Source organism: Pseudorca crassidens, chromosome 7 (genome assembly GCF_039906515.1).
Source record: "Pseudorca crassidens isolate mPseCra1 chromosome 7, mPseCra1.hap1, whole genome shotgun sequence".
Taxonomy (NCBI): Eukaryota; Metazoa; Chordata; class Mammalia; order Artiodactyla; family Delphinidae; genus Pseudorca; species Pseudorca crassidens.
Genome location: NC_090302.1, coordinates 28,241,675 through 28,254,170, shown reverse-complemented (window position 1 = coordinate 28,254,170; position 12,496 = coordinate 28,241,675). Strand labels below are relative to the sequence as shown.

Genomic DNA, 12,496 nt, shown 5'->3' with positions numbered 1-12,496 from the left:
AACATATAGCAAATTATGAATTAGTTGTCTAAAGGGAATTTGGAAAACAAGGTACAGTGTGTTAGGCTCCTGATAGAAGAAATGTCTAAAGGATTAAAAAACAAACAAACAAAAAGTCAGAAGGGAAAGGCGAGATGGTGCTCAGGTGCAGCCTATACTATCAACAGGCAAGAAAAGAATCCAAATAGAAGTTTTGTAATCCAGCTATTGTTGTGTTTTCTGTTTCCCTTCAAAGCAAAACTCTCTGTAGAGTTGTGTATACTCACCATCTTCCCTTCCTTACCTCTTATTCTTCCCTGAAACCAATCCAGATAGGCCTGCAGCTTTGCCAGTCTGCTGAAATGATTCTTCTGAAGGTCACCAAGGATCTTTGTTACCAAAATCAATGGTCTTCCGCTGCCTTTACCTTGCTCATCTTCTCAGCCATGTTGGACACAATCGACCACTTCTTACCTTCCCAAATACACTTGATTCTGAGCTTTAATATATGGCATCTTACTCTTAGATTTCCCTCCTCCCGACTGGCCAGTCCCTTTTTTTTCTTTGCTGGTGTGTCTTCTAAATGTGGGTAGCGTCTCAGGCCTCAAGAATATTCTCTCTCTTCCCTCTCTCTAGGTAAGCTCATTCAGTCCAAAGGCTTAAGTACCATATATGTGCCGATGATTCACCCATTTTTATCTTTTTCCCGTCCTTGCCTCTGAGCTGCAGACTGAAATACTAACTGCCTTTTGAACACAACCATCTACCTAGTTTGGGTCACAAATTAGAAGTCACCTTGATATCTCTCTTTCCCTCATCCCCTTTGCAGCCCATCAGCAAGTCCTGTTGGCTGTATCTCTAAAATAGATACTCAGCGTTACAATTCCTTCCTATGTCTGTTGCTACCATCCTGGCCCAATCTACCATTCTCTCCTACTTAGCCCCGCTACAGTCCTTTCTCCCCATATAACCAGCAAAGTTCTTTCTGAAACATAGATCAAGCCACTTCCTTGTTTAAAACTCTCCAGCAGCTCCTTATGGCACTAAGAATAAAATCCAGGTACCTTACACTGGACTACAAGGCTCCACAAGTTCTGGTTCCTGCCATCTCGGATTCCATTGCCTACAACTCCAGAGACACTGGAATTCTCTCCTTGCTCCCCAACTTGCCAAGATTTTTCCCACTTGGGGCTTTGGCACAGAGTGTTCTTTCTTCCAGGAACATTCTTCCTACCCACCTTCAAATGTTGGCTCCTGTTCATTTTATTCACATCTGAGCTCATATGTCACTCCGCAGAGGCCTGACACCTCTCCGTGCTTATTGTTACTGTGTTGTATTTTCTTCTTAGCACTTAGTGCTGTCTGAATTTATTACATTTCTTTACCCACACATCTGTTGTGAATATGAATATAACTTCTCCATTGAAATTCAAGTTCATTAGAGCAGGAATTCGGCCTTCTTCAATACTGTATCCCCAGAACCTAGAAGAGTATCTGGCGCATGAGAGAGTTCAAGAAGTATTTGTTACATTATTGCATAATGATGCCAAACTGATTTTATAAGGATGATTTTAACTGATACCCAACTTCACCGAAAGAACCCTCTGCCAGTTACTAGCTGTGTCTCTTTGAACAGTTCCTTATTCTCTGAGTCAGTTTACTCACATGTCAAATGGTACTACTTACCTCATATGGCAGGTTCTGAGGATTAAATAAAATACCTGACAACACAGTTAAACCCTTGAAAAAGGTAGCTAATCTTCTCAAGCTTTTTCTATTCAATGTATGCATTAGCATTCCAAAGATTCCAGAGTTTTTTTGAACCTGTAAATGTTTATACAGGCTTTTTTCCTAGATAGAAGAATGTTTTGGTCAAGACTCATGAGTAACATATTATCTTAACTAACTGCCTTTTATTTTTCAGTATTTTTTTTCTCTCCCTCAATTGTCGTTTTTCACAAACACAATTTTCTGTCATTTCCTTAAAGTGGCTATAATGTGAACTTCAAGGGGGAGAGACATAATTGTGATGCTGATGCTGGGCAGTCAACCAGGCTCAGTCGCAAAGCCACAATCCTCCCGCCCGCAAAGTTCAGATCCATGCCTTAGCAAAGGACTGCTCACTACACGTCACGGCCATCAAGTGGTCACAAGCAGAGCCACGACTCCACTGTGCTGCCTGAGAGGGCCTGTTTGACAGGGGTTCTTCAAGGACCGAGATTAGCAGTCAGTCTCAGAAACAATGCTTGTGAGCTATGACAAATGCACCCACATATCATAGCACTACATAATCTTGGGTGCAGATTGCACAGCACTTCTTACAGAAGAAAGGGAAGGCCCCTCCAACATTAGTATCATTTCTCCTCCCACGTTTGCCTATTTTCCTGCATGCTCACTCTTGCCAGCACCTTGCGGGTCCACCTGCCATACTGTGTCCTTGTATTTTGGTTGAATAAACAAAAGAGCACTGAAGGCTGCCTTTGAGCTTCCTCAGTGCCAAACGAAGTAATGAGGTTTTTATTAAATGGCTTAGCTACAGCGTATTTGCAGAGATCTCTACAGCTTCATCATCATTAAGCAAAATAAGTTTATCTAAAACCTCATAAACTTAGTATGTTACTACCAAAACTGAACCATGAAAGTGCGAAACACCCTTTATTTTCAAGTAGTCCCCTCAATTTTCTTTTGTGATTAACAGGACATTTAGTTTTTTCTAAATTTCTACTTTTGGTCCAAGCGTCTTCCCTTCTATAAGCAGACATTTCTTACTTCTGTAATGACTTTATAAGCTCCAACAGTAGGTGGTGCTATGAATGCACGAAAATAAATAAGTACAGACCACAACAGAACTGTCACAGGTTTATTTCGTGACTTATTACAACATAGAAATATGCCTTTTTAATACTTCATATAAAGTTATTGACAATACAAAATTTTTTTCTTTTTTTTCTTTTAATGAAAATGATTTAACTTAGAAATCTATTGTGAAACTTTTGTCTAGTTTTGCAATTCTCAGATATTCCAGTGCAAAAATAGATCCCATTACAGACAGCATAAAGTGCTTGGAATGAAGGGCCAATGGTAAAGAAAAAGCACAAAAACATAGCTTCATCGTAGGGTATAAGACGGGAGAACAGAATACTTAAACCTTATGGAAGGTTAAACATTCTATAAAAAGGGATGCAACAATTCTGAAGAGAATTAGAACAACATGACTATAGCACTATATTATTACTAGTAAATAGGAACAAGGGTAGAAATTAATATCTCAGTGTCAAAGTGGTTCAAGATAATATGACACATGGCTCTTTGGAAAAAATTTTTACCTGATATATACAACCACGAGAAGAAAACAGACACATCCCTTTAGTCAATGATTAGTATACAGTGAATGCTGTGCAACATTTAATAGTCACAATGCATATGCCTTCAGTACAGATATTGAAATACAGTAGTTTGAGGTTTGGTTATTTGTTTTTTAACAATGACCTATGCTGGGCGTTTACCTATAGAGGGCTTTGTTATTGTTTTCTTTTGTATTTTTCATATTCACAGTTAATAAGGTTTAAGGTGTCCAAAAGAAGCAAAACCCGAAATCTTTAAACACTTTTGAAAATTTCTGAAACTCACGTGGTTACATTTCCACAGGGATTATATAGAAATTTTACCTGACTGAGCAGAGAGTTGTAAAAATTTCTACTATAATTAGGCTTACACAGAAAAATTTAAAAGACTGCTGTTTGGATAGTCTAAAAGGTAACAATATTAATGAAGTAGATGGGTAGCTGTAGACTTTTTCTAGCTTAAGAGAACCTTTAAATCTATATTGAAATGTTGCATTTTTTTAAAAGTAGTTCACAGTGTCTTTTGATATTTTAAAACATGGCCTTGAAGTAATCAAATAAAGGAGCTACTCATGGTTTTAATATAATACAGAATTAGAACATGATTCTAGTGAAATGGGAAAACAGAAGCTTGATTTTGAAAAATATTGAACAAGGAGAAACAATTATTCTATAAATTTCATATCATTAAAGATAGCATAAAATATGAGCTCATGCCAATAGTTATTGGAAAAATGCCTCCATTGCTTGCTTATCATTTTAGAAAATATCGGCATTCATTTCTTTTTTTTTTTTTTTAAAGATTTTTTGATGTGGGCCATTTTTAAAGTCTTTATTGAATTTGTTGCAATATTGCTTCTGTTTTATGTTTTGGTTTTTTGGCCGTGAGGCCTGTGGGATCTTGGCTCCCCAACCAGGGATCGAACCTGCACCCCCTGCATTGGAAGGTAAAGTCTAAACCACTGGACCACCAGGGAAGTCCCCTAAAGGTCATTTTCTTTCTCCAAGCAACAAGTTGCATGATAACATACAGTAAATTTTAAAAGAAAAAATACAGATTTGGATAGATCTGAAATCTTGTACCTTTAGAGTTAATATCTAAATTTTTTTTAAAGGAGAAGACACTAGTAATGATATTGAAAGATGACTTTACCAAACAGTATTTCTCTCATACTTTTGTTGCCTCAAGACAGATGACATTAAGCATTAGTGCAATATTATTTTTAACAAGTATTTACTGACTAAAAAAATTAAACTGGGTTAGAAAAGTCTGAGATAATCTTCACGTGGGGGCATTTGCTGTTTTCTGTTTTTTTTTGTTTTTTTCATGATAGGTTAGTGATTGAAGAGATGACAAATCTGAGATTGTCAGAATGGGGTATCTGAGATTTTCAACGTCAATTATTCGAAGGTACTAAATGCCATAAGCACAGTTTTATGTTATTCAACAAGCTTTGAAGCCAGCTGTCTTCTCTGTGAAAGTATTCGTTATATAGTCTTGTGATCCTTATGACATTTAAACTTTCTTGGCTTTTGCATTGTTGCTATTTTCAAAAAGTGGGCTGCCCAATATTCTTTCAGTGGGTTCCCACAACCACAACAAAACTTGTATTTGTAAACCAGTTAGCTGACAAACATGGCACAGGAAATCTACTGAGACTTAATATCTCCTCACTGCATCCATCCATACTCAGTTATAACATACACTCAAAAAATACTTGATTAATGCACTGATACTAAAAGTATTCTAAACGATCTTAAAGAAACTTAAATACAATGTTGTCATGAGATCTTGGCCATCACACTGTTTTCTAGTCACTAGGCATTAGATGATCCATTCGCAAACTTACATGAAAAAATAACGCTAGCGCGGCAGTGTGGCCATACTCCTCTGTGCCACAGGGTTCTACAAAGAGGCCATTCTAAGGTTTCAGAAGTCACTGACAGAACTTACAATTCCAAATAACATTAAAAGTACAAAGATTTTTCTCAAAATACAACTCCATCTTTTCATATTCTAGATTAATCCAAAAAGCCAGAAATAATACTATGCTTGTATCAAGCAACAAGATCTTGAGATGCACTGTACCGTGTTAGCAGACAATCAGGACAAATGGACACAGGCCTCCCTTGGTTTGAACGCATCATCCTCTTCATCCCATGCCCTGGCTTCCACAGCCTGCGGCCCCAACAATGCGGTTGCTGATTCTTTGCTTCTTAACCAGGATCTAAGTATACTTAAAGAGTCCCAGAAAGACAGCCTCGGAGACTCATGGTTCCAAGCAAGGATAACAACGAAACCAAGTCTCACTCTTGCATGTTACCATGCAATTTGCATGTTGCAATTTGCATGTCACCACCATCAGAGCAGCTCATCAAAGAGGGAATCAAAGCAGGACTTTCCCCACACATGGAACCATTCTGTCACCTGATATTTGATGATGTCAACAGACTCTGAGTAGAGCAGCTTTCACAAAAGTGTGTATGACACACCATGGTGCTTCGGGCTTTCTGAGCAACTTGGCATTAGTAATTCCGGCACACTCATTGCCGGCACTGGCTGTGTCACCGGGAAACCAGTCTCCTGGCTTGGCACGGCTTAATGAATGAGGATGCCTTTTGATTTTGATAAACAATCACTGGCCATGATTACTTGATGAATTATTGTTGCAACCCCAGTTAGAATACAAAGGAACAAAAAAGTATGTCAAACCCATATGTCCACTGGGTTCCATACTAGAGTTTCACATAAGTATAAGGTAATAAACTAAATTCAAGTCTTTCTCACTCGAGAGCCATACGAGACATAGGCTACAAAGGCACTGCCCTTGTAATGGAATTTTGTTTTCATTGCATTGAATTGCATTGCATTGAATAGTATCAGTACAGTATCCAGTTTACCTCTTCCCACAAAATCTTCCAGCTCTTCCCTCTGGAACACTTCACATAGTGCAAAGGAAGGTCTAGTTCCTCCTTTCTTCTAGCCACCCTGTATGAAGAGGATTCTTCATACATAACTTTCTTTCACTTTCTCGTCCTGCAGAAAAGATGTGAGAAGTGCAACATCCACTACTGTCTGGTTTTTGTGTAATGACAGGTCCTTTAAGTGGTCATCATCACTTTGGTCCTTGGCAAAGTTTACAAATACCTGTCAAAATAAAGGTGGACTTTATAAATAGCTCTAACTTGCTCTCTTTATTCTAGTTGCATTTTTCCCCACGTGAAAATTAGAGAATACGAGATTGAATAAATAGATTAACTAGAAAATTTTGTGTGGGAGGGAGAGGGGAATACTTGACAAAGCATTAACCTAAAAAACTCACCTTCTATTATTGCCCCCCAAATCACCAACTGCTCAATCATCTATTTACTTTGACTCATACAGGCCTGATTAAAGGGAAGAGGGTTGAAAACTAACATTTACTGAACACCTACTAAGTGCCAGGATCTATTTGGTACCTGATGTTATCTAATTTAAATGGGATAAGGCACCTGGCATAATACCTGCCCATGGCAGATACTCAATAAAAAACTGCAGTTTTTATGATTATTATGACAATTTATTCTCACACGAACCCTATGAAGTTGGTAGTATCATCTCCCTTTGCAGATTCAGGGAGGTTAGGTGAAAAGCATAACTAGCAGTAGTAGATCAGGAGTTCACGCGCAGCTCATCTATACTGTGCTATAGGGCCCACAATGGGCAGTGGGTGGAGAAGCGGCAGGAAGCCTCACCCTGAAAAGGAAACCTGTTTTTGACACTCTAAGCTTACTTGGTCAAGTGTTGTCTGAGAGACAGAGTAGTCTTCTATGTGGAGTCGCTTTTTGCTCTGGGAAAGGATGCTGAAAATCCTGGCCAGGGAAGACAGTGAAGAAGGAAGCTGGTACTGCAGCATGTTCCGGTGCTTCTCCTTCAGCACGCTTCCCGGGAAGGCGAGTTCAAAGAACTCCTGGACAGGCTTCAGGTCAGGGTTGGACCCTGCTATTCGTACGACTATGGTATAACCATCTCCAAACCTGAAAGCAGGAAAAAGAAAGTCCAAATGGAAGACCCTCGGGAAACTTCTCAAAAGAATATTTAACTCTGAGAACCCCACTTGGGCCATGAAAGAGAGAGGTCCCTGCCAGACCCAGAAATAAGTTTCAGCGAGCAGGAACCAGTGGTCACGTACTGAATACCTATTCTATGTGAGCTGCCTTGCCGAGGGCTTTAGACATGACTTCATTTAATCCTCACCTAGACCTGTGAGGTCTGTCAGATGTTACAGAGAAATTGAAACTGAGAGTGTTAGTCACTTGCTCATGGTACGTAGCTCAGAAATGGTAGGGCCATGGTGTGGACCCAACTTGTGCTTGACTCTGAAGCCTATGCTCTAACCTTACTGGCACATATAAATCTTCCCATTACAACTCTATAACAAAGCTAGAAAGTAGATATTCCTAGAACACTGCCCCTCAGAGAGGTTAAATAACTTGCCGAAGTGCATACAACCCATAAAAGGTAAAGACAGAATTTGCACGCAGCTCTGTTTGACTTCAAAGTCCTCATTCTTTCCACTATACCATCTTGTTCAGTTTATTTCCCTTTATTTTAGATCCACCATGTATACACTCACAAAAGAATAAATACACGATTTCTCAGTATGTGGGATCCCAAAGAAACTATCTTTGTTACCTATTTTTCAGATGTTGGACACTGCCAAGACACCTGAACCGCCCATTGACCATAATTGCCATCCTAGTGCAAAGAGCTTCACATTCTTCCATACTGTGGGAAAACAGAATGAGGCTTAGTTTTAGAGAGATGCTCCTATAACCATCAGAACATCACCATGTCATTTGGCATTTCAAAGAAACAGATCCCCAGCTTCCTGGGGTGTAATTGCATCCTGTTACAAATACATGAAGATGGAGGGAAAATGCTGTTCACTGCCATGCCGTTTATAATCGTGAAAAAAGTTGGAAATGATCCAAATGTCTACACAAAAGAGGAATGGTTAAATAAATTAGGGTATATCCTAATGGAATACTGTTCACTAATAGCTATGAGAAATGATGATACATCTAAATTAACTGACTTGGAATAATGTTCTCAGTATTGTTAAGGGAAAAAGAACTTAGTATATATGCTAAAGCTTGCATTTTTGTTTGTAAAAAACGTATACACTGTGTATAGATTTGCATAGGGAAACTCTGCAAAGATATATGGCCTGATGACAGTAATAGTTGTCTCCTAGTGATGCAATGTCAGGTGATCATAATTTTTTTTTTTCTATTTGCCTTTCTGTGTTTTCTATTTTTTTATACAATGATCATATATAGTACTTGGAAAACTTAAAAGTTATGCAACAAAAAAGCCAAGCTAAGTCTTAACTACAGACCTATGAGATGTAAGCACTACTGATCTCCCTTCCTTGATGATACTTAAGGCACAATTCCACAAGAATCGCCGGGCTTTGGGGTCCATGCCTGTGGTCGGTTCATCCTGTAATTAGAATAAAATAAGCCCTATTATGTGCTGGGAAAAAAAAAAATCAAAGATAGGCTTGGTTTTAAATTCAGAAGCATCTCTGAAATAGCCTAAGTTTTAACTTACCATTCTATTTATTTCCTGATGGACCAAAGAACCAGACCTTACATACAAGAATATTTCACACTGTTTGCAACCAGTTGACTTTTACATGCATCACTGAAGTAGAAAACTCTAATTTTTTATGAAATGAAATTTCTCCAAATAAGCAGAAAGGGAAGGGGAAAAGTCTTTTAGTTTCAACCATCTTTTCATGACTGACAAGTATATACTAAAAATTATTTTTGTCTGATACTGAAGTCAGTTTAAGGTTTGGGTAAAATTCCTTTTCTTTTCTTTTTTTTTAATTCTAGTTCACTCTGGCTTAGCCTGTTATACTGTACTTGCTAGTTTTAGAGAAACAAATCCAAATAGTCTGGATAACTTTAAAGCCTCAGCCCAAGGCTTCTTCCTGTAATAACTTCAGTGCTCTTCTCCTCTACAGAAGAAAAAGGGTCAAGGGCCACTGTCAGTCTGACCTTCTGTTTTCCATTTATCTGTATGTAAGGAACTATGACCCAGGTGCTGCCTTGGGGATCCTGAAGCTGTATCCACACTCTCAGTCTTCAGGGGATGAACACATAGATGGCATATAGTATGGTCCAGAGAAAGGTCAAATCACACACCCAGCCTCAGCTGCACCTGTTGGGGTTCTCCATGCTAGAGAAACAAGGTCTCTGGAGTATCTCCTCCTTTGGAGCATCTGAGGGCATGTCAGAGCCACCCCAATGTGTGTCAAGGAGAGGGGCGACAGAGCTTCCCTCTGGTTCTCTGAGGCTGCCCTGCTGTTCCTCATCGGGGGAGGGGGACTTGCCATTGCCAAGCCAGCCATGCACGGCCTGGACACCGAGGACTTTAGAAAAGAGGTGTCTTCCATTCAGGCCAGGACAAAGTTTCCCATTCACAGTCACACTCACCAGAAACACCACAGGAGGCCCGCCAATCAAAGCCATGGCCGTCGAGAGCTTGCGCTTGTTGCCTCCGCTATAGTCCCCAGCATATTTTTCTCCATACTTCACGAGGCCCAGTTTCCGAATTGCCCACTCACCAACCTAAGGGTGATAAAAAGCGTCTTAACCTTTGTTGGGTTTGGGAATTTTATCACGCTTTCTTACACTTGCATATGAAAACTCTTTCACTGAGTAGGACCAGAGTCTATACAATCACGACCTGGCAAGTGTGGAGGAACCAGCAGCAGGGGGGCAGGGACTCGCGTGGGTGGGAGCAGCACTCCCTCTCTGTCCGCCGGCGTGAGGCAGTTCAACTATCCCTGTCCCACCGCCACCACGGCCTCCCACCCTGAAAGGAGCTGCGAAGAGCCAGCACTTCACATTGCTGCATCCACAAGGAAGAACAGCCTGAAGCCGATGGTCACGTGTGAAGGTCACAGACGTAAGGTACACTGTTAGGACGCCAAGGGAGACAGGCTGGCTTTCCGGTGCCCACGGTACCTTGCCGACTTCTCTCTCCGGGACGCCTCTCAAGAGCGCAAAGAACTCCACGTGCTCTCTTCCAGTCAGCAGCTCTGTGATGGCATCGAACTGAGGGCAATAGCCCATGTTCTGATGTACTTCGTGGATGTTCGATAAGATACTGCAAAGAAAAACAAAACTGGTCAGGTTTTTAAGCATTTAGATACTCTGATCAGACCATCTTGCCTAATATTCCTATAAAGAGTGCTTGCGCATGACCAACACACCAGTGAGCACACCTGCTATAGCGTGAAGGAACAGCCTTTCTGCTCCCAGGATGCCAGCCCCTCCTGGAAGTCAGGGTTCTGGCCTATACCCTGCCCAGTCCTTGCACCTGGCTCCCCCAGCACCTCAATCTGCAGGCTCAGTCCCATTTCAGAATTCCCAAGTCCATCCCAGCTGTGGCACCATCTTTATCAACAGCCTGAGTCACACTATCCCGGGACTTTAACACTAAGTGTCCATCCCTGACTTGATTCTGTGGCCCAGTCATATGCACCATGTGCTCTGTTGCTCCGTTCATGTCAGAGGAGGCTCAGCAACTCACTGTGACTTCCTCTGCTTTTTGCTGCCCATACATTGACTCGCACATAACATGATCCAGACCCCCTGGTCCCACTAAATACGCAACCCAGGAATCCTCCTGGTTTTGAAGGTTTTTTTGATCACAGACCCTCTGAGAATCTGATGACAACAAAAAATATACCTACAGACACAATTTGACATATATTGGTGGGGGCAGTTTTTAGGCCCTATGAAGCCATTCTCGGGTTAAGGATCCCTAATGTAGGAAAAAGCTCAGTGTCACATCCAGGCTGACAGCTGCACTTTAGCCACCTCTGGACAACCACGAGTTTGGCCCATCAGCAGTATTCATTCCTCTCTGCATATAAATTAGTACTCCCAGATCCAGCCTTTTCCAGAACTATGATTGAGGCGCTCACAGACCCTGTGCCTGGACCTCACAGCTACACTGCCCACACCAGCTCTCAGAACCAGGCACTGTGACGAACCTTAGTTTGGGCCAGTTATTGCTGCCATTGCTGTGTGCCCCGGGAGCCTGGTACTAGGAACAAGACGGGGAAAGCTGGTGTGTAGCCTTAGGCCAACTATTCTAGAAATTCTGTTCTCTTAAACCTCCTTTACACTGCTACTGAAAAAACGTGTAAGATGCAGAGGAGAGCCATGAGTACATTAAGTTCCTTGCTCTTTTCAATTTTATTGGCTAACAGCCCCTTGTCCAGATTGTGAGTCACCACCCATTAGTACGTTGTGAAATATATTTAGCGGGTCACAGCCAGTATTTTTTAAATGGTGTGGTAGATAGCAGAATAAGAAATATCAAAGTGCACTGCAAGCAGGAAGAGTAGGTAATGTTTTACAAAACTTTTATTTAAGCTATATGCCTGTTTATGTGTTTTTGTGTATTTACTCGGTTGAGAGGTAAAACGTATTGATTTTGGTATTGTGGGTCATGATCAAAGAGTGTGAAAGCCACTGCCTTGTACCGTCTCTCCAATATAAAAAGCCCAGAGAAGTCCCACATATTTCGAGTGCTCGAGTGTAATATTGCCCAACAGGACTCTAAAGGGTACTGTACCCCTTACGATCAGACTGCTTAGTGATCTGTGCACTCTCGGATAATAGCCCACGGTGACACCAACAGTTGGCACACCCTTTAGCGAGGGCAACTTAGCAAGTATATAGATAACCTTTTATCTTGTAGGAATTTTCCCTGAGGAAACAATCAAGATGAATACGAGGACACATTTAATGAAAAACAGAAACAAATGTCTAACAATAAGGAATTGGTGAAATAAACTATAGGTACCTGTACATAGATGCATTTTATGCAGCAAAATTTCTACATCTTAGAATACGTAACCAGTATATATTGTATTATATACAATAATACAGTCATTAACAACAAAAGAACTAATTTAAAAATCTAGATGTAGTATGATGTCAATTTTATAATATATTTATATGTGTACATAAAGTAGAGAGATTTGGGGTGATGGGAATGTCCTAAAATTGTATTGTGATAATGGTTGCGCAATTCTGTAAATTGCCTAAAAGTCATTTGTTGTACTCTTAAAACAAGTGAATTGTACGGCATGTAAATCATACCT

The 12,496-nt window shown here is 40.5% G+C and overlaps 1 protein-coding gene across 9 annotated transcripts in view; it reads right to left on the bottom strand.

The window, feature by feature from the left end:
- Window positions 1-2,825: 2,825 nt before the first annotated feature.
- Window positions 2,826-12,496, bottom strand: part of ABCA1 (ATP binding cassette subfamily A member 1) — a 181,719-nt gene continuing 172,048 nt past the window's right edge. For all 9 annotated transcript variants that reach the window (XM_067743775.1, XM_067743772.1, XM_067743771.1 and 6 more), the window contains 6 exons: window positions 10,344-10,485; window positions 9,810-9,944; window positions 8,705-8,808; window positions 7,999-8,091; window positions 7,097-7,340; window positions 2,826-6,471 (listed from right to left, as the gene is read on the bottom strand). In XM_067743775.1, the coding sequence (XP_067599876.1) occupies window positions 6,331-6,471; window positions 7,097-7,340; window positions 7,999-8,091; window positions 8,705-8,808; window positions 9,810-9,944; window positions 10,344-10,485 (859 nt within the window). In that variant the 3' untranslated portion in view covers window positions 2,826-6,330. The remainder of the gene's footprint in view (window positions 6,472-7,096; window positions 7,341-7,998; window positions 8,092-8,704; window positions 8,809-9,809; window positions 9,945-10,343; window positions 10,486-12,496) is intronic.